Source organism: Paroedura picta, chromosome 4, assembly GCF_049243985.1.
Source record: "Paroedura picta isolate Pp20150507F chromosome 4, Ppicta_v3.0, whole genome shotgun sequence".
NCBI lineage: Eukaryota > Metazoa > Chordata > Lepidosauria > Squamata > Gekkonidae > Paroedura > Paroedura picta.
Window position 1 is genome coordinate 141,347,663 of NC_135372.1, and position 27,726 is coordinate 141,375,388.

The window sequence follows — 27,726 nt, forward strand, 5'->3', positions numbered from 1 at the left end:
CAGGGAGAAGTTGCAATTCTGAAAGCTCCCCAGCCCCCCCCCCCCCCCACCGGGAGGCCGGCACAGGTCGGGACATCCTATTCTACTTCATCGTGTCAACCTCCAGGTGAAGGCTAGAGATCTCCTGGAATTTGGAAATTTTTAAACAGAGGCTGGAGAGCCATCTGACGGAGAGGCTGATTCTGTGAAGGTTCAAGGGGGTGGCAGGTGACAGTGGAGGAGCGAGAGGGTTGTGAGTGTCCTGCACAGTGCAGGGGGTTGGACTAGATGACCCAGGAGCTCCCTTCCAACTCTACTATTCTATGATTCTATGAATTACACCCGGTCTCCAGACTCAACATGAATCCCTATCGAGGTCTCGGTGAGGCTTATCCCTCCTCCTCTCCCGAGGCCCCTCCCAGCCTCAGACCTCCAGGTCTTCGCGAAGCGGGAGTTGGCAACCCCCGCGCGGAGCGTGCCAGGGCTGCCTCGCTCTGCTGTAGCAAAAGGGCAAGCCCCGCCTTCCCTTTCCCGCGACGCCTCCCCGCAGAACTACAACTCCCGCCGTGCCCCGCGCCGCGGAGCTTCCGCGTCCTTGTCGGCTTCTTTGAAGGGGAACTACGACTCCCGAGAGGCCTCGCGGCGCGGCCGCGGCTCCTCCGCCTCTCCCCCCCCCCCCGGCCTGGCCGAACAGCTGATCGGGAGGCGGACAATGGCCGCGGCGGGCGGCGGAGATGCGGGGCGAGGGGCGGCGGCGGAGGCGGGCGAGGACAGGTAAGGGGGCGCCGGAGGGGAGGGACGGGCTCTCCTCCGCAAATGCCCCGGCGAGGCGGGGAACGGCCCCGAAGGAGCGGGCGTCATTCTTCAGCAGGTCGCGGGTAGACTGCTCCTGAGCATGGAGGCTCCATTGGTCTCTCCCAGCCTGTCTTCCTTTCGCTTTCGCGGGTAGGCTGCTCCTGAGCACGGAGGCTCCTTTGGACTGTCGTGGCTTGTAGTCCTTTCGATTTCGCGGGTAGACTGCTCCTGGGCATGGACGCTTCTTTGAATCATAGAGCTGGAAGGCACCTTCAGTCCGACTCCCTGCAGAATTCTGGAAATTCACAGTTACAACTGCCATGGCTTGTTGTCCCTCAACATTTAGCAGAGGGGGTTAGATTGCTTCTGACTATGGAGGTTCCATTGAGCTATCGTGGCTTGTTGCTCCTCAGTGTTTGCAGATAGATTGCTCCTAAGCATGGAAGCTCCATTTAGCTGTCATGGCTTGCTGCCCTTCAGAATTTGGGGGTGGAGTGTTCAATGGAACCTCCATATTCAGGAGCAACCGTGGCTTCTTTTTCCTCTACATTCAGCATTCGGAGATAGATTGCCAAACGCTGAGGAACAACAAGCCATGTCAGCCAAACGAAGTCTCCGTACTCATAAGCAATTGGGGGTAGATTGCTCCTGCTCATGGAGGTTCTATTGAGCCATCATGGCTTGTTATCCCTCAGTATTTAGTCTTTGTAAGTAGACTGCTCCTGAGCATGGAGGCTCCATTGAGCCATCATGGCTTGTTATCCCTTAGCATTTAGTGTTCGGGGATAGATGGCTTCTGTGTTTGGAGGTTCCATTGAGCTAGCAATGCTTAAGGCAGTTGATGCTGTGCGCTCAGGCTGTCCTTTTAAAAAGAAGCGTGGCCACCTTAAGACCGTGGTTCTCACCCCACATTGGTGGCTGTGAACATTGGGGTTGCCAGCTGATCTGGAGAGCAGGGGTGTTGGTTACTTCAGCCCCTTTAACAACAGGGTTTTTTTTAAGGCATCATGGAAAATTAATATTAATCAATTAAATGTGTGCACATTTATCCTAGCAGTGTGATTCCTCAGGCTATGCCAATCTCATCAGTTCTGGGAAGCTAAGCAAGGTCGGCCTTGGTTGTGCTTGGATGGGAGACCACCAGGGAAAGTCCAGGGTTGCTGGGCAGAGCTCCTCTGTTTCCCTTTACTTACAATGCCCTGTCAAAGAGGTGGCCATGAGCTGGTTGCAACCTGATGGCAAAAAAGAATTATTATTTAGATTCTGGTTTCCTAAAAGTAAGCTCAGAGCCGTTCTCCGTTCGTCTGGAGAAAGACGCCAGCGGAACCTTTCTGCGTGCACGGAATTTCTCCTAGCTACCGTCTGTTGTTAGAAGGCGTAGCAACAGAGAGACCCATTCACAAGTTGGCAAGCCCCAAATGACTCCTATCCATGAACAATACTGGGTAAATTCACAAGTACCTGCCCACACACAATGACGCCAATTCCATGCCCAGATGATAATAAACCGGGAAGGGAAGCAAACAGAGCAGAAGACAGAATATTAAAATGCACCCACCGGTTTCTAATGGCTTTCCAGGGGGGACGCACTAGCAGTTGAGTACTTATACTGTGCTTTCTTCGTGTATTTATTTATTTATATGATTTGAGTGCCAGCATGGTTTGTGGTTAAGAATAGCGGCCTCTAATCTGGAGAACCAGGTTTGATTCCCCACTTCTCCATGTGCTGCCAGCTAGGTGACCTCGGGCCAGTCACAGTCCTATTAGAGCTGCTCTCACCAAGCAGTTCTCTCAGAGCTCTCTTGGCCCCACCTACCTCACAGGGTGCCTGTGGTGGGAAGAGGAAGGGGGAAGAGCCACTTTCGGACTTCTTTGAGTAGTGAGAGGCAAGGTACAAAAAACCTGCTTTTCTTCTATTTGTATAAAACATATATGAACCTCCATTCTGATTTTGCCAACTGCAAGATGACTTACAAAATAAATAAAACAAAGATTTTAAAACACAAAAAGGACACTGCTTTCTCAGGATTTTGCCAGCTGCGTCTTGGGTGCTACGATTGCCCTCTGCCCTGCTTTCACTTCCACATCAAGGTTCTAGTCCTCATTGTTGTAAGGAAATACTTCTTTACAAAGCGTGTAACTATGGTGACAGGAGGGAACCTCCACATTCAGTGGCATTCTACCTCTCAATCCCAGGGCTAGTGGAAACATCAGGGGAAGGCCTTGGCCTCTCAGCCCTGTTGTTGGCCCTCCTGAGGAACTGGCTGGCCCCACTGTGAGGCAGGAGGCCGGACTAGATGGACCCTCCCTGGTCTGATCCTGTAAGGTGATTCTTATGTTCTTAACTCTCTGCTTCCGTATTTTTTCTTTCTTACGCTCTTTTCACTTTCTGCCTGCAGTCCGCTTAAGTGCATTCCACAGGGCCATTTTATTATGCAACTGGGTATCGAGATTTTCAAACCTGCCCTCCTTCAGTTCCTAATGGATCAATTGTGAGTTTTGTACGCATGTAGATGTGCCAGGTTTGTTCAAGGGTCTCTCTGGGTTCCATTGCTTTGGCCTGGCCGAAGTTTTTGGGGCTTTGCAATGAGGTGACCTCATCCCAAGGATGCCTAGAAGGTTTAGCATGTGTCCCTGTGTGTGGTTTGTTATAACCTTTTATGTCTGACCTTCGCACCCTGATTGTCTCTGAGGCTCCTTGTCTATCAGTCCTGCTGGTGTGATGTGACGGCATGGCCACAAACATTCCAACTTCCGAGGGGAGGAAGGGTTGAAATCTGTGCAGCTGCTGGGATAAAGGGCAAGATAGATTTGGTTGTGGAGCGGGGCAGCTTCTCTCACGTAGACCAGGAAGACGAGGGGCTTTGTGCTACTGACGTGAAGGAATGCGGACCAGCTGCGGAGCCAGAATTGCACAGGCCAACCGCCGGAGCTTCCCTTGGCTGTGTGCCGTTTGTTCTAACTATGTATAAACAGCTGAGATAGGTTGGGCTGGAAATCTGAATAAGCAAACCGGAATTCTCTGCAGGATTCCCCGCAGCAGACATTCAGTATTACTATTTCTTTGGCTGGGAACCCTTTCTGCATCAGTGGGAACTTTTATTGGCTAAAATTATTGCTTGCTTTACGCACCGCAGGGTTCTTGCTGAAAATGTCTTGAGGGTAGGTGAATTGTCAGGGTGTTTCTGCACCCGTTAAAAATAGTGAAATGCTTACTTTTTGTTGTCGTTATATTCTGGCCCCTCCATATGACGTCACCAACATGCAGCGTCTGGGCAGTAAATGGCCAGCCACATCCTCCATTTTAAAGCGCTAGTTAGTGAATCCCAAAAAGTGGATTCACCAACATATGTTGCGCTATCTAATGGAGAGCAACCAGCAGCCAACCAGCCAAAGAAAGGCGAAGAAGCACTACCTCCACCTCCAATGTCCTGCCCTCACACCCGCCTCCCTCTCCCAGGGATGGGAGGTTTTTTTTTTTTAAGTTAACTGCCTGGAGCAATGAATAGGCATACAAGCGTGCAGGCAAAGCCCAAAATAATTTTCTTCCAAAGTTGTAACACAAAGCATGCCTCTCTAAAGTCCTCCCCACTACCAAGTAGCTTTTCTTACCTCAAAGAGCCCCCAGTTGTCGTTTTTCCCTAAGGGGGGGAAATAAGAAGCAAGCCAGAGGACACTAGGACACCAGTGAATGGTAACGCAAAATTGCAAAATCCAGTGTGACAAGTAAACACATAAGGAGTCTGGGCATAAGCTTTTGCGTGTATGAACCCTTTTTCCCATAACACCCAACTTGACGGTCCAAGGGTATGATTCAGCCTATGTTCAGGCGGATTTGGGGCATTTTGAAGGGCTGGCCAGGTGTGTTTTGAAAAGAGAAAAGAAAGAAAAGGATTTGAGCCACAACCAGTTAAAGCAATCATGCGTCCCCCTCCCCCTTGAAGGTTAATCCCCCAAAGTGGATCGAATTCCAGGCAAACTGGAAACAATTCAATGGGGGGCTAATTATTTCCTGTTTCCTCCAGCCTTGACTTTCTCGTAAGGAGTCTGGAGTCGCCCCTTACCCTCACGACATCTCTGCGATGCGGGCAGGGTTGTGCTCGCCACAAGGGCGCCGACAGAGCAGCGGAAGGGCTACGGGGTGCGGAAACTCTGCCCTGGAGAATGTCAGTCCCTGTTTCTTTAACACTCCGCGGCATTGATGAGGCGACATTCCAGGCAGTTCTCCAGATCTCTGCTGCTCCACACAATGGGAACAAAATTACTATTATTTTTTGCTTCCCTGCAACAATGCTTTGCCGTTTGAATGGTGGGAAAAAGCCGTGCCACGACGGAAACATTTTTCGAACCCGGATTAGGTGCAGCGGAAAACCGACAGCTGCAGGTGGGCTGCGGGTAGGCCCTTTCCCCTCGGAGGGCCCGATCCGCTGGCAGAACCCCTGAATATTGTTGTGCTGTGGGGGAAGTAATTCTTAGTGGATCCCGTTAAAAGCACATCGGGTTGGACTAGGGAGATACGCGTTGGAATATTCCCCTGCTCCGTTACAAAGCTTGCTACAGTCATTGTGTCTGTGAACCTACCTCACAGGGTTGTTGTAAAGATAAAACGGGGAAAGGCACCAGGTAGAATACATAGAACGGAATTTGAGTCCAGTGGCACCTTTAAGAGCAACCAAGTTTAATTCTGGGAATAGGCTTTTGTGTGCATGAGCACATCTTTCGATAGTTTAGGTAGCAAAATGCACTTCTAGCTCTCTGGTTTCTCCTCCCAACCAAGACTATACAGTCAGTATCCTAGAGGTGGAAGGGGCCATCTAGTCCCACCCCCTGCTCAGTGCAGGATCAGCCTCAAGCATCCAGGAGAAGGATCTGTCCAGCCGCTGCTTGAAGGCGGCCAGTGAGGGGGAGCTCCCCACCTCCTCAGGCAGCCCATTCCACGGCTGAACTGGACTCCTAGAATCCTTGAGTGGGAAGGGGCCATGCAGGCCATCTAGTCCCACCCCCTGCTCAGTGCAGGATCAGCCTCAAGCATCCAGGAGAAGGGTCTGTCCAGCCGCTGCTTGAAGACGGCCAGTGAGGGGGAGCTCCCCACCTCCTTAGGCAGCCCATTCCACTGCTGAACTAGACTCCTGGAATCCTAGAGTGGGAAGGGGCCATGCAGGCCATCTAGTCCCCCCACCCCTGCTCAGTGCAGGATCAGCCTCAAGCATCCAGTAGAAGGGTCTGTCCAGCCGCTGCTTGAAGACGGCCAGTGAGGGGGAGCTCCCCACCTCCTTAGGCAGCCCCTTCCACTGCTGAACTAGACTCCTAGAATCCTAGAGTGGGAAGGGGCCATGCAGGCCATGTAGTCCCACCCCCTGCTCAGTGCAGGATCAGCCTCAAGCATCCAGGAGAAGGATCTGTCCAGCCGCTGCTTGAAGACGGCCAGTGAGGGGGAGCTCCCCACCTCCTTAGGCAGCCCCTTCCACTGCTGAACTAGACTCCTAGAATCCTAGAGTGGGAAAGGGCCATGCAGGCCATCTAGTCCCACCCCCTGCTCAGTGCAGGATCAGCCTCCAGCATCCAGGAGAAGGATCTGTCCAGCCGCTGCTTGAAGACGGCCAGTGAGGGGGAGCTCCCCACCTCCTTGGGCAGCCCCTTCCACTGCTGAACTAGACTCCTAGAATCCTAGAGTGGGAAAGGGCCATGCAGGCCATTTAGTCCCACCCCCTGCTCAGTGCAGGATCAGCCTCCAGCATCCAGGAGAAGGATCTGTCCAGCCACTGCTTGAAGACGGCCAGTGAGGGGGAGCTCCCCACCTCCTTGGGCAGCCCCTTCCACTGCTGAACTAGACTCCTAGAATCCTAGAGTGGGAAAGGGCCATGCAGGCCATTTAGTCCCACCCCCTGCTCATTGCAGGATCAGCCTCCAGCATCCAGGAGAAGGGTCTGTCCAGCCGCTGCTTGAAGACGGCCAGTGAGGGGGAGCTCCCCACCTCCTTAGGCAGCCCCTTCCTCTGCTGAACTACTCTGACCATAAACATGGTTTCCCTGATGTGTAGCTGATATGGTTCTGCTCTAAGTGAAGCCTTTCAGACACTTCGAGAGAGCCATCCTGTCCCCTCTCACCTTCCTCTTCTTCTGGCCGAACATTCCCTACTCTTCTGCATTTCCTCGTAGATCAGCAGCCAAATTTCCCCAGAGATGATCAGCCTTAGTTCCGGCTGGATCGCTTCAGCTCAGACCCAGGGGGGGGGGGGTCACAGGCCCAGAATCCCCATCATGTGATTGCCAGCCTCTCGGTGGGGCTGAGAGATTTGCCCGAATTCCAGTTTGAGAATTTCCGGACTTCAGACGTTACTTTCCCTGCAGGAATCAGCAAATTTGGAGCGGGGACTCCATGGTAGGATGTCCCAACCACCCACCCACCCTACCCTCTGGCCCTGAAACCTCTAGGAATCTCCCCATTGTCACCGGCATCTCAAAAACAAAGAAATCCACGTATGTAGAAACCTAGATCCCAAGAAGGAACGTTCTAGACGAGCTTTCTTCCTGATTCTTCCCCCTTTCTTTTTGTACAGGAGACCCTTTGGTTGATTTCCCCCCCTACCTTTCCTCTGTGATGGTACAGCCCAGATACTTCATGAGAACTAGCTCCCTTGCTAGGCTGTAGTGTTCAACATTACAGTATGTCTTTATATTCCACAGCAGGCCCTTTGTGGCACCCGTTCTAGCTGAACAGCCAGCGTGTTTGTTCCTTATCGGTCAGGGCCAGAGCTTCCTTCTTGTCATGCTGTGGTGAGTCAGCCTTTTTGCCCACGAATGTCAGACAGGCGGGTTTTAAAAACTGGCCGTTTGCAGGAGATAGGACTTTCTGTTTATGATGATCTCTGACCGCTACTAGAGTCGTAGGCCACAAGGGGGCGGTGTAACCATCCTGTTGTCTTGAACGTAGGAGAAACCGGCTGGCCATGAGCTCCCAAGGGGAGACGGGAGACGGAGAGAGAATAAAAATCATAGAGTTGGAAGGGGCCTCCTGGGTCATCTAGTCCAACCCCCTGCACTATGCAGGACACTCACCACCCTCTCGCTCATCCACTGTCACCTGCCATCCCCTTGAGCCTTCACAAAATCAGCCTCTCCGTCAGATGACTCTCCAGCCTCTCTTTAAAAACCTCCAAATATGGAGCACCCACCACCTCCCGAGGAAGCCTGTTCCACTGAGGAACCGCTTTCACTGTCAGGAACTTCTTCCGGATATTTAGACAGTATTTGTTTTGAATTAATTTCATCCCACTGGGTCTGGCCTAGCAGGGAGGGGGAAGCCCGTTTCCAGCTTGCCGAGGTCTCAGCTGAATGCCTGGTGGGAGAATGCCGTTTTGCAGCCCCCACAGAATTGCGACCACCCTAGTCACAAATGGTCTGACCACTGCACCACACTGTCTCAGCCGTTCCCGCTGAGATTTCTTCCGCCAGAGTCTTATAGCGACTGCAGCAGAATCCCGTTTTCTGGTCCTGACTCTGCCATGGAATCTTGCACAGAGACCTTGGGCCGGTCCCATGCTGTCTGCCTCACCTACCTCGCAGGGATGTCAGGCGGAAGAAACAGAGGAGAGGTGGAGGCTGTCTTTGGGTCCCCATTGAGGAGAAAGGCATGGTGTTTATAAAGCAAGGAAACAGAAGCATTGGCTTCTTTTCTGTCTGTCAGGGACTGATACCGCGTTGGGGTCAAAGAGGGTGAGCAAACATCTCCTGTTCTGAGTCATTCACTGGCTTCGGATTTCTGTCTCATAGCTGACAAAAAGAGCTTTGACTCCCGAAAGTTAGAATCCTAGAGTTGGAAGGGACCTCCTGGGTCATCTAGTCTAACCCCCTGCACTATGCAGGACACTCCCAACCCTCTCTCTCATCCACGCTAACCTGCCACTCCAGCTCTGAAACTCTGGTTGATCTCTCAGATGCTGTTGGATTTGACTCATGTTCTTTGCTGCGCAGTGTTCGAGTCCAGAGTCCCCTTTGCCACTGGACTTGAATTTTGCTCCTCTACTTCCAACCAAGCGTGGGTACCCACCTGAATTTTCTGTTTGCCATTTGTGTCCCTTGGCCTCTCAGCCCCCCCCCCCCCAGCGTCCCCTCCTCTATAGCCAGAGAAAGTCAACAAAACTCTCCAGGATCCCTGAGCCTGGTGGGAAATTCCTCCCTGCCCCTCAAGTGGTGATTCTTGACTTAGCTTTACAGACCTGAATCTGAATTTACTGAGCGACTTTGGACCGGAGGATTGCGTATCGGGTAAAAAGTCCATGCCGCCTTCCCTGGGAAGGTCCCAAGCAAGAGTTTTAACGCTCTTTCACGTTTTTAAAAAGATTGTATTAAAAAAAACTGACTGTGCTCTTTGTCCTGCATGGGGGTTGGACTAGATGACCCATGAGGTCCCTTCCAACTCTATGATTCTATGATTCGGATTGGCAGGGTCAGCTTCTCTCCCCTCCCTTTCCTTCCCTGGGTCTGCCGGGGGTCCCAGTGGCTGCAGAGGGCACTTGGCTTGGTTTCCCGTCACAAGCTTGGGTCACAAGATTGTGTAACCCCCCTCCCGAGGCAAACAGGCCACGGACTTGCTGAGAGGGCAGCGTCCGGCCGGCTGTCGGGGAGGTGAGCTATTCTTAGTCGTCTTGAGGACCATGCGCCGAAGTCTGTCGGCTTTCCTGGAGCAGGCTCCCGTGGGCACTTTGACATCTCACCAGCCGCTCATGATGACCTCTGGCTTAGCGGCAGGAGAGGGAGGTTGGGCCTCGGGTCTCCTTTGCAGAAATTCTGCAGCCGTGGTAATGCTGAAAGCACGCTTGTGCTTTGAGTGGAAATTATATCCTTCGGTCGCTTTGCCTGCAAGGCTTATCCCTCCGTTCCTTGGGCCAGGGATCTCAGGGGAAAGCTGGGCATGCCAACTCCAGGTAGGGGAAAGGTCTGAAGAATATTGGGAGAGCTGGTTAACAGAGCAAGGCTTGTCCAGTGAATAAATTCCCAAGAAGTATTTTGCAAAAAATAAAACGTGTGTTTATTCAAGTAGATTCGTTCGCATTCACGTTGCGGTCGAAGGTGTTGGAATCTCAGCTCTGTAGTGTGCCTGATTTAGGAGCTACAGATGTGTCGTGAGCATATTGAGATGAGGAATTTCCTGATATTGTTCAAATATGCTCCTTCAATGTCCCGGTTGGCTCAGTTGGAGACTTCCTGCTCCTTGGAGCACACTTCCTCACTGTTTGCTGAGAGCAATAATTAGTCGGTTAAACTGTTAGGCCTTTCTCCTCTCTTTTACAAAGAGTTTTTTTTCACTTCTCAGTAAAGATCTTTATTCTCAAAGCGGATTGGCGCCTCACCCCTTTGCATATTTCAACTCTGCCCACAGGACAAAAGAGAAAGAAGCCAAACGGAAAGTATTTTTCCCGATCGCAGGTGTCCAGCTAAATCCGACATCGGGCCCAGAGAAGCAGGAGGGCATTGCTTGTACGGGAGAGAGCTGTCTATGAAGGGCCGTGTGGAGAAGTAGCATAGAACAAAAGGAAACAGTACAAGAGGAGGGGCCTGCAGAAGGTCCCAGGTTCAATCCCTGGTGTCTCCAGTTAACAGGTTCAGACCACAGGAGATGTGAAAGTCCTCTTACCTGAGACCCTGGAGAGTCAGGGACCTTGAAGAACTGATAGCAGTTCTCCGTAGAAGGCAATTTCATATGTTGATGTGTTCAATTTGCATGGCCAAGTTGCTCCGTAACATCTGGGTGTCCTTCCAGCCCATCTTCAGCCTGGAGAAAAGGAGGCTGAGAAGGGACATGATAGCCCTCTTTAAGTATTTGAAAGGTTGTCACTTGGAGGAGGGCAGGATGCTGTTTCTGTTGGACACGCAGTAATGGGTTTAAACTTCAAGTACAACGATATAGGCTAGATATCAGGAAAAAGTTTTTCACAGTCAGAGTAGTTCAGCAGTGGAATAGGCTGCCTAAGGAGGTGGTGAGCTCCCCCTCACTGGCAGTCTTCAAGCAAAGGTTGGATACACACTTTTCTTGGATGCTTTAGGATGCTTTGGGCTGATCCTGCATTGAGCAGGGGGTTGGACTAGATGGCCTCTATGGACCCTTCCAACTCTATGATTCTATGATTCTATGATTTCTCCCCTGAACCCTCCCTGCTGCCTGTTCCAGGGCGTGGCACCTCACCTTTAACCACCTGATGATGTGGTGTTTTACTTACTTCATGTATACCTGGGAGCCAACTTGGAATAGCAGTTAAGAGCTGCGGCTTCTAATCTGGTGAGCCACATTCAGCCAGCTAGGTGACCTCGGGCTAGTCACAGTCCCGATAGAGCCGTTCTCATACTGCAGTTCTCTCATAGCTCCCTCAGCCCCACCCACCTCACAGGATATCTTATTGTGGGGAGAGGAAAGGAAGGCAACTGTAGGCCACTGAGACTCCTCCGGGTAGTAAAAAGCGGGGTATAAAAACCAACACTTCTTCATCGCCCTTTTTCTGTCTAGCTCTCTTCCATTGCAGCCTCACAACAACCCTGCAAGGTAGGTCAGGCCAAGAGTGTGTGGCTTGGTGTTGTGGGGATTCGAAGCTGGCTCTTCCGGATCCGAGTTCGGCCCTCTAACCACTGCCCCAAGCTGTCTGTCTTTAGATGCGTCGTCCTCCTTTTCCGTCCACCGATGGCGGATCAGTCAAGGAGTTTGGAATTCTTTTGACACTGGATTAAGATCATTTCCTTGGGTCAGACAGGGAAATCTGTCGCTGCCCTTTGTTTCCCCTTCTCCCCCCAAGGGAACAAAATCTCTGAATTAACCTACACCATAATCTAGGGCAGGGGTAGTCAGCCTGTGGTCCTCCAGATGTTCATGGACTGCAATTCCCATGAACCCCTGCCAGCAAACGCTGGCAGGGGCTCCTGGGAATAGTACCCCTGATCTAGAGAGTCCCGTGGCTCAGTGGGAGAACCCCTCCTTTGCATGCCAGGGGGCCATAGGTTCAATCCCCGCATCCTCCATTGTAGGAGAAGGAACTTTGTAGGAGAAGGAACTTTGCAAGCATTGTAGGAGAAGGAACTTTGCAAGCAGTGTAGGGGAGCTGGGGAGGGAAAGGCTCCTTGGGCACCCCTTCTGCCTTGCCCTGAGCCGGGGATCCCTGCTGAATGTCAGAAGCAGCTGAGAGTCGCCTCTAGCCGGCTGGAGGGGCTGCCCCCGGCCGGCTCGCCTCTGACCAAAGCCAGAGCTATTAATATCAGGTAATGAACATAATCTCCGGGTTAAGCTCTCCTCCTAAGCGTGTTGACTACTCTGGCATTTTGCGGCCGCTTCTCTTTCCCCCTCCTTTCCCCGGGCCGCTGACGGTTCTCCGCGAAGAGCCCCATGCAAAATGGGGAGAGTTTGCATTGGGTGTTTGCCAGAGGCCCCGAACGTATCCAGGCAGAACTGAGCCACACGAGGTAGACCTGCCCCCCCCCACCGCCCCGCCAAGCACATCGAAAGCCTCCCCCCCCCCGTTCCGTCCCAGCCCCCTTCTGCAGCTGGGGAAGGGGGGAGATGAGCAGATCGCCGCTCGGCTTGGGGGTCCGGATCTCCGGCTGCTGGAGCCTCGGAGCTGAAGGCAGGTGAGTCTCTCTGGCAGCTTCTCTTTCCCACCTTTCCGCCTTCCCCTTTTGGGAACGGGGATTTCGGGCTTTCTCACCCAGAGAGACGAAGGCTGAAACAGCAGAGAGGGGGGCGAATGCAAGCAATGTCAAGGGCGTTCGGCGCGCAGACAAAAGTGGGCTTAATTTGGGGCCGAGACCTCGGTCTGCCAAGCTGGAGGACAGAGGCAGAGGGATCCCTCATGGGCTGTTTTGGCAACCTGCAGAGGAGTTCAGAAACAAGAGAGCAACCGGGGGCATCCTTTAGAGCAGTGGTCCTCAACCGGGGGGGGGGGGGTCGAATGACCCTTTCACGGGGGTCGCGGCAGGGCAAGCAACTTGGCTGGGGGGGGGGGCGGCATCCACACAACAGCCTTACGGGGTAGATCGAGAGAGAGCGTTCGTCTGTCTGGAGCAGCGGAAAAGAGCAAAATGGGCATGGTGGGACAAGAGGCAGAGCTGAACTGAGAAACCCCGGGAAAAAAAACAATTTATATACAATCCTGAACCATGGATCTTCACACCATTGGTTGGTTTTGGTTTAATTTCTGTGAAAGAGCCCTTGCATGGTTTTATGGTTGGGGGTCACCCCAACAGGAGGAGCTGTATTAAAGGGTCGCGGCATTAGGAAGGTGGAGAACCACTGGGCTAGATTCTCCTGCCTGGCAGGTTTTAGTTGGGCCAAATCTTGCGATTTGTTCAGCATTGTCCTGTCGGAACGCAGCTTGTCTGGTGGAGGTGGAGGTCCTGTCAAGTCGCAGCCAGTTTGCAAGAGACATTGGGGGGTGGGTTGCCTCCACCTGCCTCTGCGGAGGGCCCTGGATATTCCTCGGCGGTCTCCCTTCCCAAGACGGACCAGAGCGAACCCTGCTTAGCTTCCTGACAAGATCGAGCTCGCCTGGGACTGCCACGGTCGCCACCAGGTCACGGAGGTCCCATAGGGCCAGGGGTGGCCAAACTGGGGCTCTCCAGGTATCTGTGCACTACGATTCCCATGAGTCCCTGGGAATTGTAGTCCATGGACATCTGGAATGCCATGGTTTGGCCAGCCCTGCCAGAGAGTTTTCAAGGTGAGAGAGAGACAAAGGTGGCCAGCTGTTGCCCTCCTCTGGACGGCAACCCTGGGCTTCGTTGGTGGTCTCCCAAGTACTAGTGAAGGCTTCGGAGGTCAGGCATCCTCAGGCAAGTCTGGGCAGAAGTAGTTTGCCATTGCTTTCCTCTGCATAATCATAGAATCCTAGAGTTGGAAGGGACCTCCTGGGTCATCTAGTCCAACCCCCTGCACTGTGCAGGACACTCACATCCCTCTCGCTCCTCCACTATCACCTACCACCCCCTTGAGCCTTCCCAGAATCAGCCTCTCCATCAGATGGCTCTCCAGCCTCTGTTTAAAAATTTACAGAAATGGAGAACCCACCACCTCCCGAGGAAGCCTGTTCCACTGAGGAACCACTCTCACTGTCAGGAACTTCTTCCGGAGGTTTAGACGGAATTTCCTTTGAATTAATTTCATCCCACTGGTTCTGGTCCGTCCCTCCAGGGCAAGAGAGAAGAACTCTGCTCCATCCTCTATGGCAGCCTTTTAGATTCTTGAAGATGGTGATCAGATCCCTTCTCAGTCCCCTTCCCCACCCTCCGCCTTACACCAAGAGCCAGCTTGATATAGTGGTTTGGAGCGGCAGTTTCTACTCTGGCAAGCCAGGTTTGATTCCCTCCTCCTCCTTCACATGCAGGGTTACCTTGGGCTACTCACAGATCTGCTAGAGCTGTTCTCACAGAGCTCTCTCAGCCTTGTCTACCTCACAGGGTGCCTGTTGTGGGGAGAGGAAGGGAAGATGATTGTCAGCCGCTTTGAGACTCCTTCAGGCAGTGAAAAGCGGAGTAGAAAACCCAACTTTTCTTCTTCTCCCCTTTTCCTCCAACCTACCAGTAGTCATCTGCTGCCCCCCAGGATACCCCTGACTTCTGCCTCTTGTCTCACTGGCATTTCACTATGTTTTGGTGTCTGAGACTCAGAAGACCTGTTCTGGAAGTAAACACCATTGAAATCAATAGGGCATAGTTCCCAGTAAAGAGCAGCAGGATCTGGCAGCTAGCCGGGTTCCCATTCTCCAGGCGATGTCTGGAGACCTCCTGAAATTGCTGCTGATCTCCAGGTGAAAAGGGAGCAACATTTCTGGAGAAAGTGGCTCCTTAGTAAGAAGAAGAGAGATGAGCTGGTTCCTTGTGCCCTGTCTTCCAATACCCAAAGGAGCCCCAAAATGGCTTATAAACACCTTTCCCTCTCCCCACAACAGACACCCTGTGAGCTGAAAGAGCTCTGTGAGATCAGCTATAAGAGAACTGTGACTAGCCCCAGTTAGCCGCATGTAAAGGAGTGGGGGAGTCAAGCCCAGCTTTCCGATTAGAGTCTGCCGCTCTACAGTATGCTGGCTCTCAAGAAGAACTGTCTTTTTTTTAAAGACTCAATTTCCCACTAGTTGAAGGAGTCTGAAAGTGGCTTACAAACCACTTTCTCTTCCTGTCCCCACAACCAACACCTTGTGAGGTCGGTGGGGCTGAGAGAGCTCTGAGAGCACTGTTCTGAGGAACCAGCTCTATCAGAACTAGCCCAGGATCACCCAGCTAGCTGCCTGTGGGGGAACTGAACCCCTTTCTCTAAATTGGAGGGTGCCACTCTTAACCACTCTTAACCACTATACCATGCTGGACTATTGCATTGTATCCCGTTGAAGTCCCACCCCTCACCTGACCCTTTTCAGGTCCCACCCCAACCAGGAGTGGTCAACCTTGGCCGTCAGAGGCATCGATGAACTGCAGAGACTTGGGCTGATTCTGCACTTACTTTGTTTTTTCCGTTGTGGATCCTGCTGAATTCAGATTGATTTGAACTCGGGTCTTCCTCCATCTCCCCCCACCCAATTGAAACAGAAAAGTGTTCTGCACTTGATTGGGGAAGCTCAGAGCGGGGAGGGGAGCCAAGTGCAGCAGGAGGCTCTTTTCTTGAACGGGGGTTGGGTGGGTGGCATTGGAGACAGCAGAGGAGGAGGAATAAATCCAAGAGGCAAATCTCTGCTGAGAGAAGTTAGGGCTTCTGGAGCAGAGTCACTTTAAGGGAAGGCTTGCAACCGGGAACCAGGAAGTCTTTGACGCCCTGGCCAATCAGGGAAGACTGCTTTGCTCCGAGGCATGGAGCAGTGAGTTAATTCGCAAAAAGGAGACATCTACACATTTATTCATGGCGGTTTTTGAAATATCGAGGCTTTTATCCACTCCAGGATATTGTGGGGGGAAGGTAGGGTCACTCCGTATCAATCATGCATGTTGCAGGGGGGAAATGTATAGCGCCCAAAATCAAAATGCAAATCGAATTCAGTGTAGACGGGAGAGATTCATTCGAAATGGGAGTGGGTAAAAAGCCCGTGAAGACTACACCCTGCTGTGCGCCAGGAACAAATACACATTTGAGGGATGAAGGTCTGTAGCAAGTAAATAAGCCGGGATGCAAATTTTAATTTTTTTTTCAAAAAAAATTTGCCTGCGTGTTTTGATTTTGCATCGGTGGTTTCCTAGCCTTGTATCCTGCTCTTCCTCCACGGAGCATATAGCATCTTCCTTGTTCTTTAATGCCCAAGAGATAAACAAAAATCCGTCTTATTCTATAAATGGAATATCGATCAAATAACCACATATACAATGCAATGCAAGTTTATGTGCCATCGATTATGCCAGGCCACCCTCTCTCCACTTGTTGTGGACATTTGCCTCTTAGGACCCCCAGGATTTCAGTGAGGAAGGAGGAGTTTGCTTTTATACCCCGCTTTTTACAGCCCGAAGAGCCTCTTGTGGCACAGAGTGGTAAGGCAGCAGACATGCAGTCTCAAAGCTCTGCCCATGAGGCTGGGAGTTCAATCCCAGCAGCCGGCTCAAGGTTGATTCAGCCTTCCATCCTTCCGAGGTCGGTAAAATGAGTACCCAGCTTGCTGATGGGGTGTAAACGGTAATGACTGGGGAAGGCACTGGCAAACCACCCCGTATTGAGTCTGCCATGAAAACGCTGGAGGGCGTCACCCCAAGGGTCAGACATGACTCGGTGCTTGCACAGGGGATACCTTTACCTTTACCTTTTACAGCCTTAGGGAGTCTCAAAGCCGATTCCAATCGCCTTCCCCTCCTCTCCCCACAGCAGACTTCCCTAAGATGAGAGAGCTCTGAGAGAACTGGGACTGTCCCAAGGTCACTGAGCTGGCTGCTTGTGAAGGAGTGGGAAATCAGAAAAGCAACCCCCCCACACATCCCACCCACTTAAAAAAAAACGCTGGGTGGGCATTAGGAACGACAACTATGGGCACTAGGTTGGGGGACCCCTGAATTACATCGTGAGTCCAATAAGCATTGACTTGAGAAGGGAAGAAGCCACTCCAAAGTTGCAAAGCTGTGCCACAAACGACCCTGACCAGCTTAAGTGGTCTTTGGAACTGACACCCTTGGGGTGTTTGCAGCCCGGTGCATGCAGGCTGTTCCGGAAACAAAGTATTTGGGTTCATTTCCTCGGCTGCCTTCTTCCCCTGGGATGGGCCTGGAATGCTGCCCCAGCGAGATGATCCCTTTGATTTCTTTGGGCAGAGCGTCTGTCGAAGGCTCAGCCCCGCTTCTGCAGCAGGTTTGGGAAGTTTACGGGGCAGCCTCTCGGCTGGCGAGGCATGCAGCTTCCTCGGGCTTCAAGAGCTTGGCATGGCTGTACCAGCGTTAGCGATGCAGGGCCTGTGCCCCAGGTTGGCTCGCTTTCCCGTTGGGAGCCAGTTTGCAGGGCACGGAGTAAACAACAGCTAGTGAACATTGCAGAGGGTAACCCAAGAGCCGAGGTGGTGACCTTCTGCTTCCTTTCTCTCGCGGGACGTTTTGAAATCCTGCCACACCCTGATTTGCGGGGCTGCTGTCATCGTAGAGGCGTCTGCAAACGGGGAGGCAATAGGTCCCCAAACTGGGAAATAAGAGGAAGAATGTGTGTGTGTGTGTTTGGGGGGGGGGGGGTTGGCGTTGCAAAGGGAGGCTAAAAATAATCTGATCTCTCCTATCCTTGGACTGCTGGCCTGGAGCTCTGCCCGAGAGCTTATCCCGCTGGCCAGAAGCCACCCGTGGTGCCGGGTTTCTGCCACGTGGGCGCCAAACACGGAAGACCTCTTGGAGGAGGCTTATCTCCTCGGTTCCCTAAACTGCGCCGGGAGTGATGACAGAGGGGCTGCTTCGCCAACCTTGGCTGAAACCCTGGAGATGTTTAAATATCCAATCTCCGATCTTACGGTTTCTTCTGCAGGGCGATGCGACATTGATGCCGGGGGTAGAAGGAGAAGAGCTGGTTTTCCTACTCCGCTTTTCACTACCCGGAGGAATCTCAAAGCAGCTCTCCAGCCTCTGTTTAAAAATCTCCAAAGATGGAGAACCCACCACCTCCCGAGGAAGGCTGTTCCACTGAGGAACCGCTCTGACTGTCAGGAACTTCTTCCGGAAGTTTAGATGGAATTTCTTTCGTGTTAATTTCATCCCATTCGTTCTGGTCTGTCCCTCCAGGGCGAGAGAGAACAATTCTGCTCCATCCTCTACATGGCAGCGTTTTAAATACTTGAAGATGGTATTTAAGATGATCAAAGAGGCTCATTCGGTGGGCGTGTGAGACAGGGCCTTTTGGTCACAGCCCCACGGTTATGAAACAGCCTTCCCAAGGAACTGTGCCTGGTCTCCTTGCTTTCGATATTTTCCAGACCATTGAAAACAGTTTTCTTTAGCACTCTGTTCGGTTAAGTTTTATTAGCAATCCTGAGGTGTGATTTAAAAACTTGGGTTTTTTTAATGCTTGTAATGTATCTTGGGAGTGCCTCTTGTGGTGCAGAGTGGTAAGGCAGTGATATGCTGTCTGAAGCTGTCTGCCCACGAGGCTGGGAGTTTGATCCCAGCAGCCGGCTCAAGGTTGACTCAGCCTTCCATCCTTCCGAGGTCGGTAAAATGAGTACCCAGCTTGCTTGCTGGGGGGTAAACGGTAATGACTGGGGAAGGCACTGGCAAACCACCCCGTATTGAGTCTGCCAAGAAAACGTTAGAGGGCGTCACCCCCCAAGGGTCAGACATGACTCGGTGCTTGCACAGGGGATACCTTTACCTTTAATGTATCTTGTTTTATACATTTTATTTATTTATGCAGTAAGACTCTTCGCGCTCCGTGGGAAGAAAGGCAGCTAAAAGCTTTTCAGTAAAAATGATTAAGATAAATATTATTTATATCTGTGATGTGCACAGAAGATGCAGAAATTTGGGGTCTGCATGCAGTGGAGACATGCCTGGAATCAAAATACTGACTCATGGTTAAATGCGTTGACCAAGCGGGTAGCATTAGAATCATAGAATCATAGAGTTGGAAGGGACCTCCTGGGTCATCTAGTCCAGCCCGTTGCACTATGCAGGAAACTCACAATTTATTTTAATTGGGATTATGTGACTGTTAGTAATATATAATGTAATTTTGAATCCAGGATAAGATAGATGCCAGCTCAGCTTCTGCTTGAAGGAATGTTTCATAGTTGTATGGAGACAGATGGGGCCAGAACTAAAGGGGGGTGGGGGTGGGGGTGGAAGATCACTGACATTGACAGTTTTATTTCTCCTATGTTTTTGTGAACTACAACTGAATTCAAGGGGTCTGGTTGGCTGTTTTAGCAAAGAATTATCATATGGGTGTATTTGGATGCTGTGACACAGTTGACTAATGTAACAGAATTAACTTTTGCTTATATATTCCCACTGTCATAATGGTCAGTTCTTAGTCTGATGAACGGTGCCTGCACTCGAAAGCTCACGCCTTGAATAAATCTTAGTCGGTCTTAAAGGTGCCCCTGGACTCTGATTTTATTGTACTCACAACCCTCCCGCTCATCCACTGTAACCTGCCATCCCCTGCTAGGCAGTCCAACGGTTTGTTTCCTGTGTGCCAGAAAGAAGCAGAAAGAACAGAGGAGAAAATGACATTGCTTTTTTATTTCTTTTTTAATTGCCAGAGCAAACTTTAGTTGCAGGGAGTTTTTCAGAATGACCTGTCTCAGAATATTTTTCTCTGTAAAAGGGCAAGGCCCAGATCTCTCTGGGGAGGGGCCATGGCTTAGTGGCAGGCAGAAGGCCCCGGGCTCTAGCCCCGGACTCTCCAGCTAAAAGGACCAGGCAGGAGGAGATGGAAAAGACCTCTGCCTGAAATCCTGGACAGCGGCTACCAGCCGGAGCAGACAATACTGACCTTGAGGGACAGAAGTTTGATTCAATAAAAGGCACCTTTATGGGGACAGGCTGTGGTGCAGTGGTAGCACATCACGTGCAGAAGGTCCCAGGTTCGATCCTTGGCCTCTCCGTGAGATCCGGGAGAGCGGCTGCCGGTCAGAGCAGACAATCCTGACTTTGACGGGCCAGATTTCCAATTCAGTCGTCAGCTTCACGTGTCCCTCTGTTCTCCTTTCCTTTTAGCAACAGCAGTGCAGAGTCCTTGGATAGACTGCTGCCTCCAGTGGGCACCACACGGTCGCCCCGGAAACGGACCACCAGCCAGTGCAAATCGGAGCCCCCCCTCCTGCGGACAAGCAAAAGGACGATCTACACTGCCGGCCGGCCGCCTTGGTACAATGAGCACGGCACACAGTCCAAGGAGGCATTTGTCATTGGTAAGAGAGCATGTTCATAGGATCATAGAATAACAGAGTGGGAAGGGACCTCCTGGGTCATCTAGTCCAACCCCCTGCACCATGCAGGACACTCACAACCCTCTCGCTCACCCACTGTCACCTGCCACCCCCTTGAGCCTTCACAGAATCAGCCTCTCTGTCAGATGGCTCTCCAGCCTCTGTTTAAAAATCTTCAAAGATGGAGAACCCACCACCTCCCGAGGAAGCCTGTTCCACTGAGGAACCGCTCTAACTGTCAGTAACTTCTTCCGGAGGTTTAAACAGAATTTCTTTTGCATTAATTTCATCCCATTAGTTCTGGTCCGTCCCTCCTGGGCAAGAGAGAACAACTCTGCTCCATCCTCTATGTTGGTGAGGGTGCCATTTTGGAAATTGCTTGTGTATTTTTGTGGGTGTATGTGTATATTTAAATAATAATAATAATAATTTAATGTTTTTAAATTACAAACCACTAACCAGAAGAAATTGTTTAAAAATACGATAACAATACTGGCAGGTCTACAGCTAAACATCCATAAAAGGATTCCAAATATCTAAAATGATGTCTCTCTGCAGTTATCATCTGTATGCCATTTCTTCAAAAGTTGGTAAGGTTGTATTCTATAAGGAGATTAAAATGTGGAATTGGCTGCCAGAGGATGTAGTGATGGCCACAGGAAGAAACAGCTTTCAGAAGGGATTGGATAGATTCATGAAGGATGTGTCCATAGCTATTAGCCAAGGTGACCGAGGGGAGCCTCCCCAGTCAGAAGCAGTCAACCTCTGAATTGCAAAGGGTAACTCATTGCATTCCTGTCTTTGGGAGTCTCCACATCACACACACTCCGAAGTAAATAAAATGCCCAGCAACTCTTCACCTGCTCCATAATTTGACACCGAGTGGTTCCCATTTCATTCACTCATTCATTCATTCATTCATTCATTCATCCACCCACCCACCCACCCACCCACCCATCCAGGCTCAGGGCAGTATGCCTTGCTGTGTCCTACCCTGAAGATCTCAGCTACACTTATTGGCGGAACATCAGGGCCTAAAATTACCGAACCACGGCCACACAGCCGGGAAAACTCACAACTGCTGTTTGACTCCATCCGTGAAAGCCTTTGACAGTTCAAAGATATGAATTGCTGCACACCAGTCAAGAAAAATGGAAAGATCCCCTTGAGTCACCAGCTGAGATCCGGGCCATGAAGTAGCTGTGTCAAAGTTCCGCTGGGCCAGCCAAACGGAGCTCTTCCGCCAGGCCTGTGGTTGAGAACAGGACTCTCTGGAGACTGTGTGGGCCTCTTCCTTTCCTCTCCCATACTCCGCCCTCCCCCCCCGATATTTTATTGGCTGGCTGGACTGCAGCAGGAGGTGGGAGGTGGAGCATTGCTGTAATTTTATTGCGTTTTATAGCATTTTATTGTACTTTGATTGATTTATATACCACCGCTCTCAAAGGCTCGCAGCGATTTACAATAAAATGGTAAAAACACAAAACCCTTAAAATCCCCCGAACATTAAAACACATTGAAGATGGCTATTCGTTTGGAGCTCTTTCCTTAGGAGCCGGGGTCCTGATCTCATCAGCTCCAGGGGATCTCCTGATGGTAATTCCAGGACCTCAACCTGGCCTCAACCATATGCCTGGCGGAAGAGCTCCGTCTTACAGGCCCTGCGGAAAGCTGATAACTCCGGCAGGGCCCTTAGCTCTTCCGGGATGTTTGAATGATGGTTGTGAACCACCAGGAGCCTGCTTTGGCAGGAACGGGTGACGGATAAATTGAATGGCAAGTGAAGTTCAAAGAAACTACCCCCGTGCCCTGGTCTGAATTGTCTTCCTTGTTCCTTTGCAGGCCTCGGCGGAGGAAGTGCCTCAGGAAAGACCACCGTGGCACGAATGATCATAGAGGCTCTCGACGTCCCCTGGGTGGTCCTCCTATCTATGGACGCCTTCTACAAGGTGGGGGAAAGAGACGGGGCCAGAATTGCTCAGTGACATCCTCTCTCCCCCTCTCCCCTGCCCCATTGGCTGGGAAGAATGAAACGCAAATTGGGAGCCTCATCTAATGTTGCCCAGATCAGGATTTTGGTATACGCAGAGGTAGGAAGGGTATAAACAAACAACTCGCCTCCTTCTTCCAGATGATGTGGAAGACCTCTGCTCAGACCCCGAAAAGCCGCTGCCAGACTGAGTATAATGTGGATCTGTGGCTATTTCATTTGCTCATGTGTGTTCAGCTCTTGGGGGAAGGGTTGCGGCTCAGTGGCAGAGCCTCTGCTTGGCATGCAGAAGGTCCCAGGTTCAATTCCCGGCATCTCCAGTTAAAAGGACCAGGAAGGAAGTGATGAGAAAGACTAGCTGAGTTCCAGATCAAACTTAAGGTTTTAGTCCTTACATTTAAGTCCATTCATGGTCCAGGCCCAGCGTACCTGAGGGACCGGCTCTCTGTCTGTGCCCCCCCCCCCAAGAGCGCTGCACTTTGCCAGTACCAACTGGCTGGTGATCCCTGGCCCTAAGGAAGTACGTCTCACCTCAACCAGGGCCAGGACTTTTTCTCTCCTGGCCCCCAGTTGGTGGAATGAGCTCCCGGAGGAGATCTGGGCCGTGTCAGAAGTGATGCCCTTCCGCAGGGCCTGTAAAACGGAGCTCTTCCACCAAGCTTTTGGTTAGGGCCTGTGAACTGAGAACATCTGTAGCCCCCTGTCAGAAATACCTCCATCAGAAATGCCCCAAAAGGATGCTGGAGAGATGTAGCCGATTTGCAACTGGGCAGCTGTGACTAGACTTTGGCTTGAACTATGTATTTTGTAACCTGCCTCAAGCCTTTTGGAGTGGCAGGTAAGAAATTATTTTTGCGTTCCTTCCTTCCTTCCTTCCTTCCTTCCTTCCTTCCTTCCTTCCTTCCTTCCTTCCTTCCTTCCTTCCTTCCTTCCTTCCTTCCTTCCTTCCTTCCTTCCTTCCCTCCCTCCCTCCCTCCCTCCCTCCCTCCCTCCCTCCTTCCTTCCTTCCTTCCTTCCTTCCTTCATTCATTCATTCATTCATTCATTCATTCATTCATTCATTCATACCACCCTCCTGTAACGGATCAGGGTGACGAACGTCAATGTTAATAGAGTCATATAAATTAATTAACATTTTTAAAAATTAAATCATTAAAGCTCCTTACAATTACATCTCACATTTGACATTCTAAGGTTCTTGCAGTGTCAACAGCGCAATTTTGGCATAGAATCATATTTGATTTTTCTCCGTGTCGGGGGGGGGAGGTGTTCCTATCAAGGGACAATTTGATGCTGTTTAATTATTTTAACATTTGTTTCAGAATTTAAAGGTTTAAAGTTTTAATTGGAGTTGCTTTATATAAATTGGAGTTGCTTTATTTTAATTGGAATTGCTTTATATAAATATAAATTGGAGTTGCTTTATATATCCAATTATATAAAGGTAAAGGTAAAGGTATCCCCTGTGCAAGCACCGAGTCATGTCTGACCCTTGGGGTGACGCCCTCCAGGATTTTCATGGCAGACTCAATACGGGGTGGTTTGCCAGTGCCTTCCCCAGCCATTACCGTTTACCCCCCAGAAGCAAGCTGGGTACTCATTTTACCGACCTCGGGAGGATGGAAGGCTGAGTCAACCTTGAGCCGGCTGCTGGGATTGAACCCCCAGCCTCATGGGCAAAGCTTTCAGACGGCTGCCTTACCACTCTGCGCCACAAGAGGCTCTTATCCAATTATATAATTGGATATAAATCCAATTAGAAATAACAACAACCATCACAATCTTCTTGAGACCCTGGAGAGCGTCTGCCAGTCTGAGCAGGCAATTCTGACCTTCAAGGGCCCGGGGTTTGATTCAGGCACGGCAGCTTCACACGGCCGTGTCCGTCTGTCCCCGCCAGGTGCTGACCAAAGAGCAGCAAGATCAAGCTGCGAGCAACGACTACAACTTTGACCACCCAGACGCCTTCGATTTCGACCTGATCATCTCCACCCTGAAGAAACTCAAGCAGGGCAAGAGCGCCAAGATCCCCATCTACGACTTCACCACCCACAGCCGCAAGAAGGAATGGGTGAGCCAACCAGGCCCAGGCCGGCTGGGACGCTTTTCGGGACTGGGAAATGCCCGGCCTGTGAGGAAAGGCTGAAGGCGCTGGGCATGTTTAGCTTGGGCACCGGATGACTGGGCGGTGATAGATCGCAGTGGGTGGCCCTGGTAGCCGGTCGGTAGAGGTAGAAAAGAGCGAGAGTCCAGGAACACCTGGAAGACTCGTCAAATTGGCAGCAGGGAAGGAGCTTTCCTGAGTCACGGCTCACTGCTTCAGATGCATAGTTGGGGGACTGGGTTAGTCTATGAGAGGGGATCTGATCACCATCTTCAAGTATTTAAAAGGCTGCCATGTAGAGGATGGAGCAGAGTTGTCCTATCTTGCCCCGGAGGGACGGACCAGAACCAATGGGATGAAATTAATTCAGAAGAAATTCCATCTCAATATCCGGAAGAAGTTCCTGACAGTGAGAGCAGTTCCTCAGTGGAACAGGCTTCCTCGGGAGGTGGTGGGTTCTCCTTCTTTGGGAATTTTTAAACAGAGGCTGGAGAGCCATCTGACGGAGAGGCTGATTCTGTGAAGGGGGTGGCAGGTGACAGTGGATGATAGGGATGTGAGTGTCCTGCACAGTGCAGGGGGTTGGACTTGATGACCCAGGAGGTCCCTTCCATGATTCTGTGATTCTAGTCTGTCGGTAGCACTAGAAAAGTGTGAGAGTCCAGCAGCACCAAGACTCACAAAATTGGAAGCAGAGGATGTTTAAACTACCTTCTTCTTCTGTGTGTCAATTTATTTCCCCATCACCTTGACTTTTCCTTCTCCCTTCCAGAAAACGCTTTACGGAGCCAACGTAATTATCTTCGAAGGCATCATGGCGTTTTCGGATAAAGAGCTTCTGAAGGTAAGAGACGGTTTCTGTGCTTGCCTGGATCACATAAGAATTGAAATGCAGTGCAGAGTTCTTGCAGAGAACTGCTGTGGTCCATATAGAGGATGCCATATAGAGGATGGAGCAGAGTTGTTCTCTCTTGCCCCGGAGGGACGGACCAGAACCAGTGGGATGAAATTAATGCAAAAGAAATTCCATCGAAACATCCGGAAGAAGTTCCTGACAGTTTCTCAGTGGAACAGGCTTCCTCGGGAGATGGTGGGTTCTCCATCTTTGGAGATTTTTAAACAGAGGCTGGAGAGCCATCTGACGGAGAGGCTGATTCTGTGAAGGCTCAAGGGGGTGGCAGGTGACAGTGGGTGAGCAAGAGGGTTGTGAGTGTCCTGCATAGTGCAGGGGGTTGGACTAGATGACCCATGAGGTCCCTTCCAACTCTATGATTCTATGATTCTGTCTTCATGAAGGCCTCGGCCTCCATGTTGCCCTTGGCTCACCTGAGGAAGTGGTTGTGGTAGGGCTCTTAGGTTCTTATGGAGGCCAGACAGACCAGTGAGAGAGAGAAAGCAGGGAGGGGCAGAAAGGAAGCGGAGGTCCTGGGAGAGATGCTCTCCGGCTTTCGTTCGTCTGGCTGCAGCTTCTGGACATGAAGATATTTGTCGACACGGATTCTGACATCCGCCTGGTCCGGCGTCTCCGTCGGGATATCACCGAGCGCGGCCGGGAGATCGAAGGCGTCATCAAGCAGTACAACAAGTTTGTCAAGCCGGCCTTCGACCAGTACATCCAGCCCACCATGCGCCTGGCTGACATCGTCGTCCCACGAGGTAGGTGCCGGGTTCGAGATCCAACCTGTTGGGTGGATGCCTGCTTGGGTTAAACTTCTTTGCCAGCGGGTAGGTTGCCAGAAGCTTGGCTCTGATTGGACCGAGATGGTAGCTAGCAGGTTGTTCCTTGCTTGCCATGTTTGGAGATATACTGCCTTTGCCAATGGAGGTTCCATTTAGCTTTCCCAACTGCTGGCTAATATCCAGATTTTTTTACCGGCTGCCGCCTGTCATGTGGCTTGGTAGTAGATGATCTTTCTTACAGAAAGCTTTTGTGTAAACTTCATGGTTATGGCTACTAATATCCAGGAATTACAATTGACCTTCACGCCACGGCAGTCGGTTCTCCCAGAGAAAATGGCTGCTAAGGAGGGTGGGTCATGGCATGATGCTTGACTGAGGAGCCTTCCCCTCCCCTAACTCTGCCCTCCCAGAATTGTCCCCCAAATTTCTTTGAGTTCCCAACCCAGCACAGTATGCATAGCTGACCGAGTTGAGACTGTCTCATCCATCTCAGAAGCTAAGCAGGGTCGGTCCTGGTGTGTACTTGGATGGGAGACCACAAAGGAGGAAGGGGGCCACTCCGCAGAGGCAGGCAATGGCCACCCACCTCTGTTTTTCTCTTGCCTTGAAACCCCGGCAGGTTTCGCCAGTATTTGACCACGAAAGCCTTTTCCACCAAAGTAGGGTTCTCAATCTGAAACGTTCCTGCATCAGCCCTGTTTGCATGGCAGGCAGTGGTGGTCTGTTCCCTAGGGGAAGCGTGGAAGGAAAAGGCAGGGCTGTGTCCTGCGTAAGGGGCTGAAGTTCAACAGGTTAAGACCCCACCCCATCGTAAGTTCTTATTCGTACATCCAGAAGTCACCAGGTTGCTGCATGAGCACAAACGCCTAAGAAAGCAATTTGTAATCAGTTACGGCAAAAACACGATGTATCACAGCCATGTAGAGCAAGGGTAGTCAAACTGCGGCCCTCCAAATGTCCATGGACTACAATCCCCATGAGCCCCTGCCAGCGAATGCTGGCAGGGGCTCATGGGGATTGTAGTCCATGGACATCTGGAGGGCCGCAGTTTGGCTACCCCTGCTGTAGAGGGCCAGAACTTTTCCAGGGGTAAATACAGTTCACAGAGCCCGCAAGCTCAGAACGGCATTCGGTTCGCCCCTTCCGTACATCAATTTATTCATGCGCACGCAACTTCACACCGGCATCTTCCTTGTTCTGGTGCTTTCTGAATTATTAAACGCGTCTAAAAATAACAGCCACAAAGATAGCACGAGCACCGCCCTCCGAGTTAAACAACGTTAATCCTGGCGGCATGCATAAAAGATGAGCCAAATTTGTTAATTGGTCACTAACACTAGTCCTCCAAGGCAGGGGTAGTCAACGTGTGGTCCTCCAGATGTCCATGGACTACAATTCCCATGAGCCCCTGCCAGAAAATGCTGTCAGAGGCTCATGGAAATTGTAGTCCATGGACATCTGGAGGACCACACGTTGACTACCCCTGCTCCAAGGGATACTCAGAGAGCAAAGGAGAAGAACCTAAAGACATTGCATCAAACAGCCGTTGATTGTCCCAACGGGGAGGGGATCGCGTCTATCTGCAGGGGGTCTCCTTCCAAGCTGTCCCATTGAATAGAAATTCAACAGGCACAGCTTTCCCATTGCATAGAAGTGCTTGAAAGGTCTTTGCAAATTTCTGGGCGCTCTTTAAAGGACCAGAAGCCCAGTCAAGAAAAAAAAATGGCACAATTGTCATTGCTGGTAAGGCTTGGGCCGTTTTGTTACCACCGAAGGGCTGGATTCGAGTGCCGCAGCCCCATAGAAATCAATGAGGTTTGAGGGGTATAA

At 51.2% G+C, this 27,726-nt stretch overlaps 1 protein-coding gene across 4 annotated transcripts in view; it reads left to right on the forward strand.

Annotated features, from left to right (window-relative positions):
* The first annotated feature begins 630 nt into the window (after positions 1-630).
* The window catches only part of UCKL1 (uridine-cytidine kinase 1 like 1), a 45,526-nt gene continuing 18,430 nt past the window's right edge, over positions 631-27,726 (forward strand). Inside the window, exons 1-6 of one of the 4 annotated variants that reach the window (XM_077335900.1) lie at positions 631-753; positions 19,911-20,104; positions 21,965-22,071; positions 24,013-24,183; positions 24,989-25,060; positions 25,683-25,872. In XM_077335900.1, coding sequence (XP_077192015.1) covers positions 692-753; positions 19,911-20,104; positions 21,965-22,071; positions 24,013-24,183; positions 24,989-25,060; positions 25,683-25,872 — 796 coding nt within the window. In that variant the 5' untranslated portion in view covers positions 631-691. Of the gene's footprint in view, positions 754-7,527; positions 7,551-12,075; positions 12,387-19,910; positions 20,105-21,964; positions 22,072-24,012; positions 24,184-24,988; positions 25,061-25,682; positions 25,873-27,726 lie in introns of those variants that run through there. The other 3 variants (XM_077335901.1, XM_077335898.1, XM_077335899.1) reach the window with 3 other exon arrangements.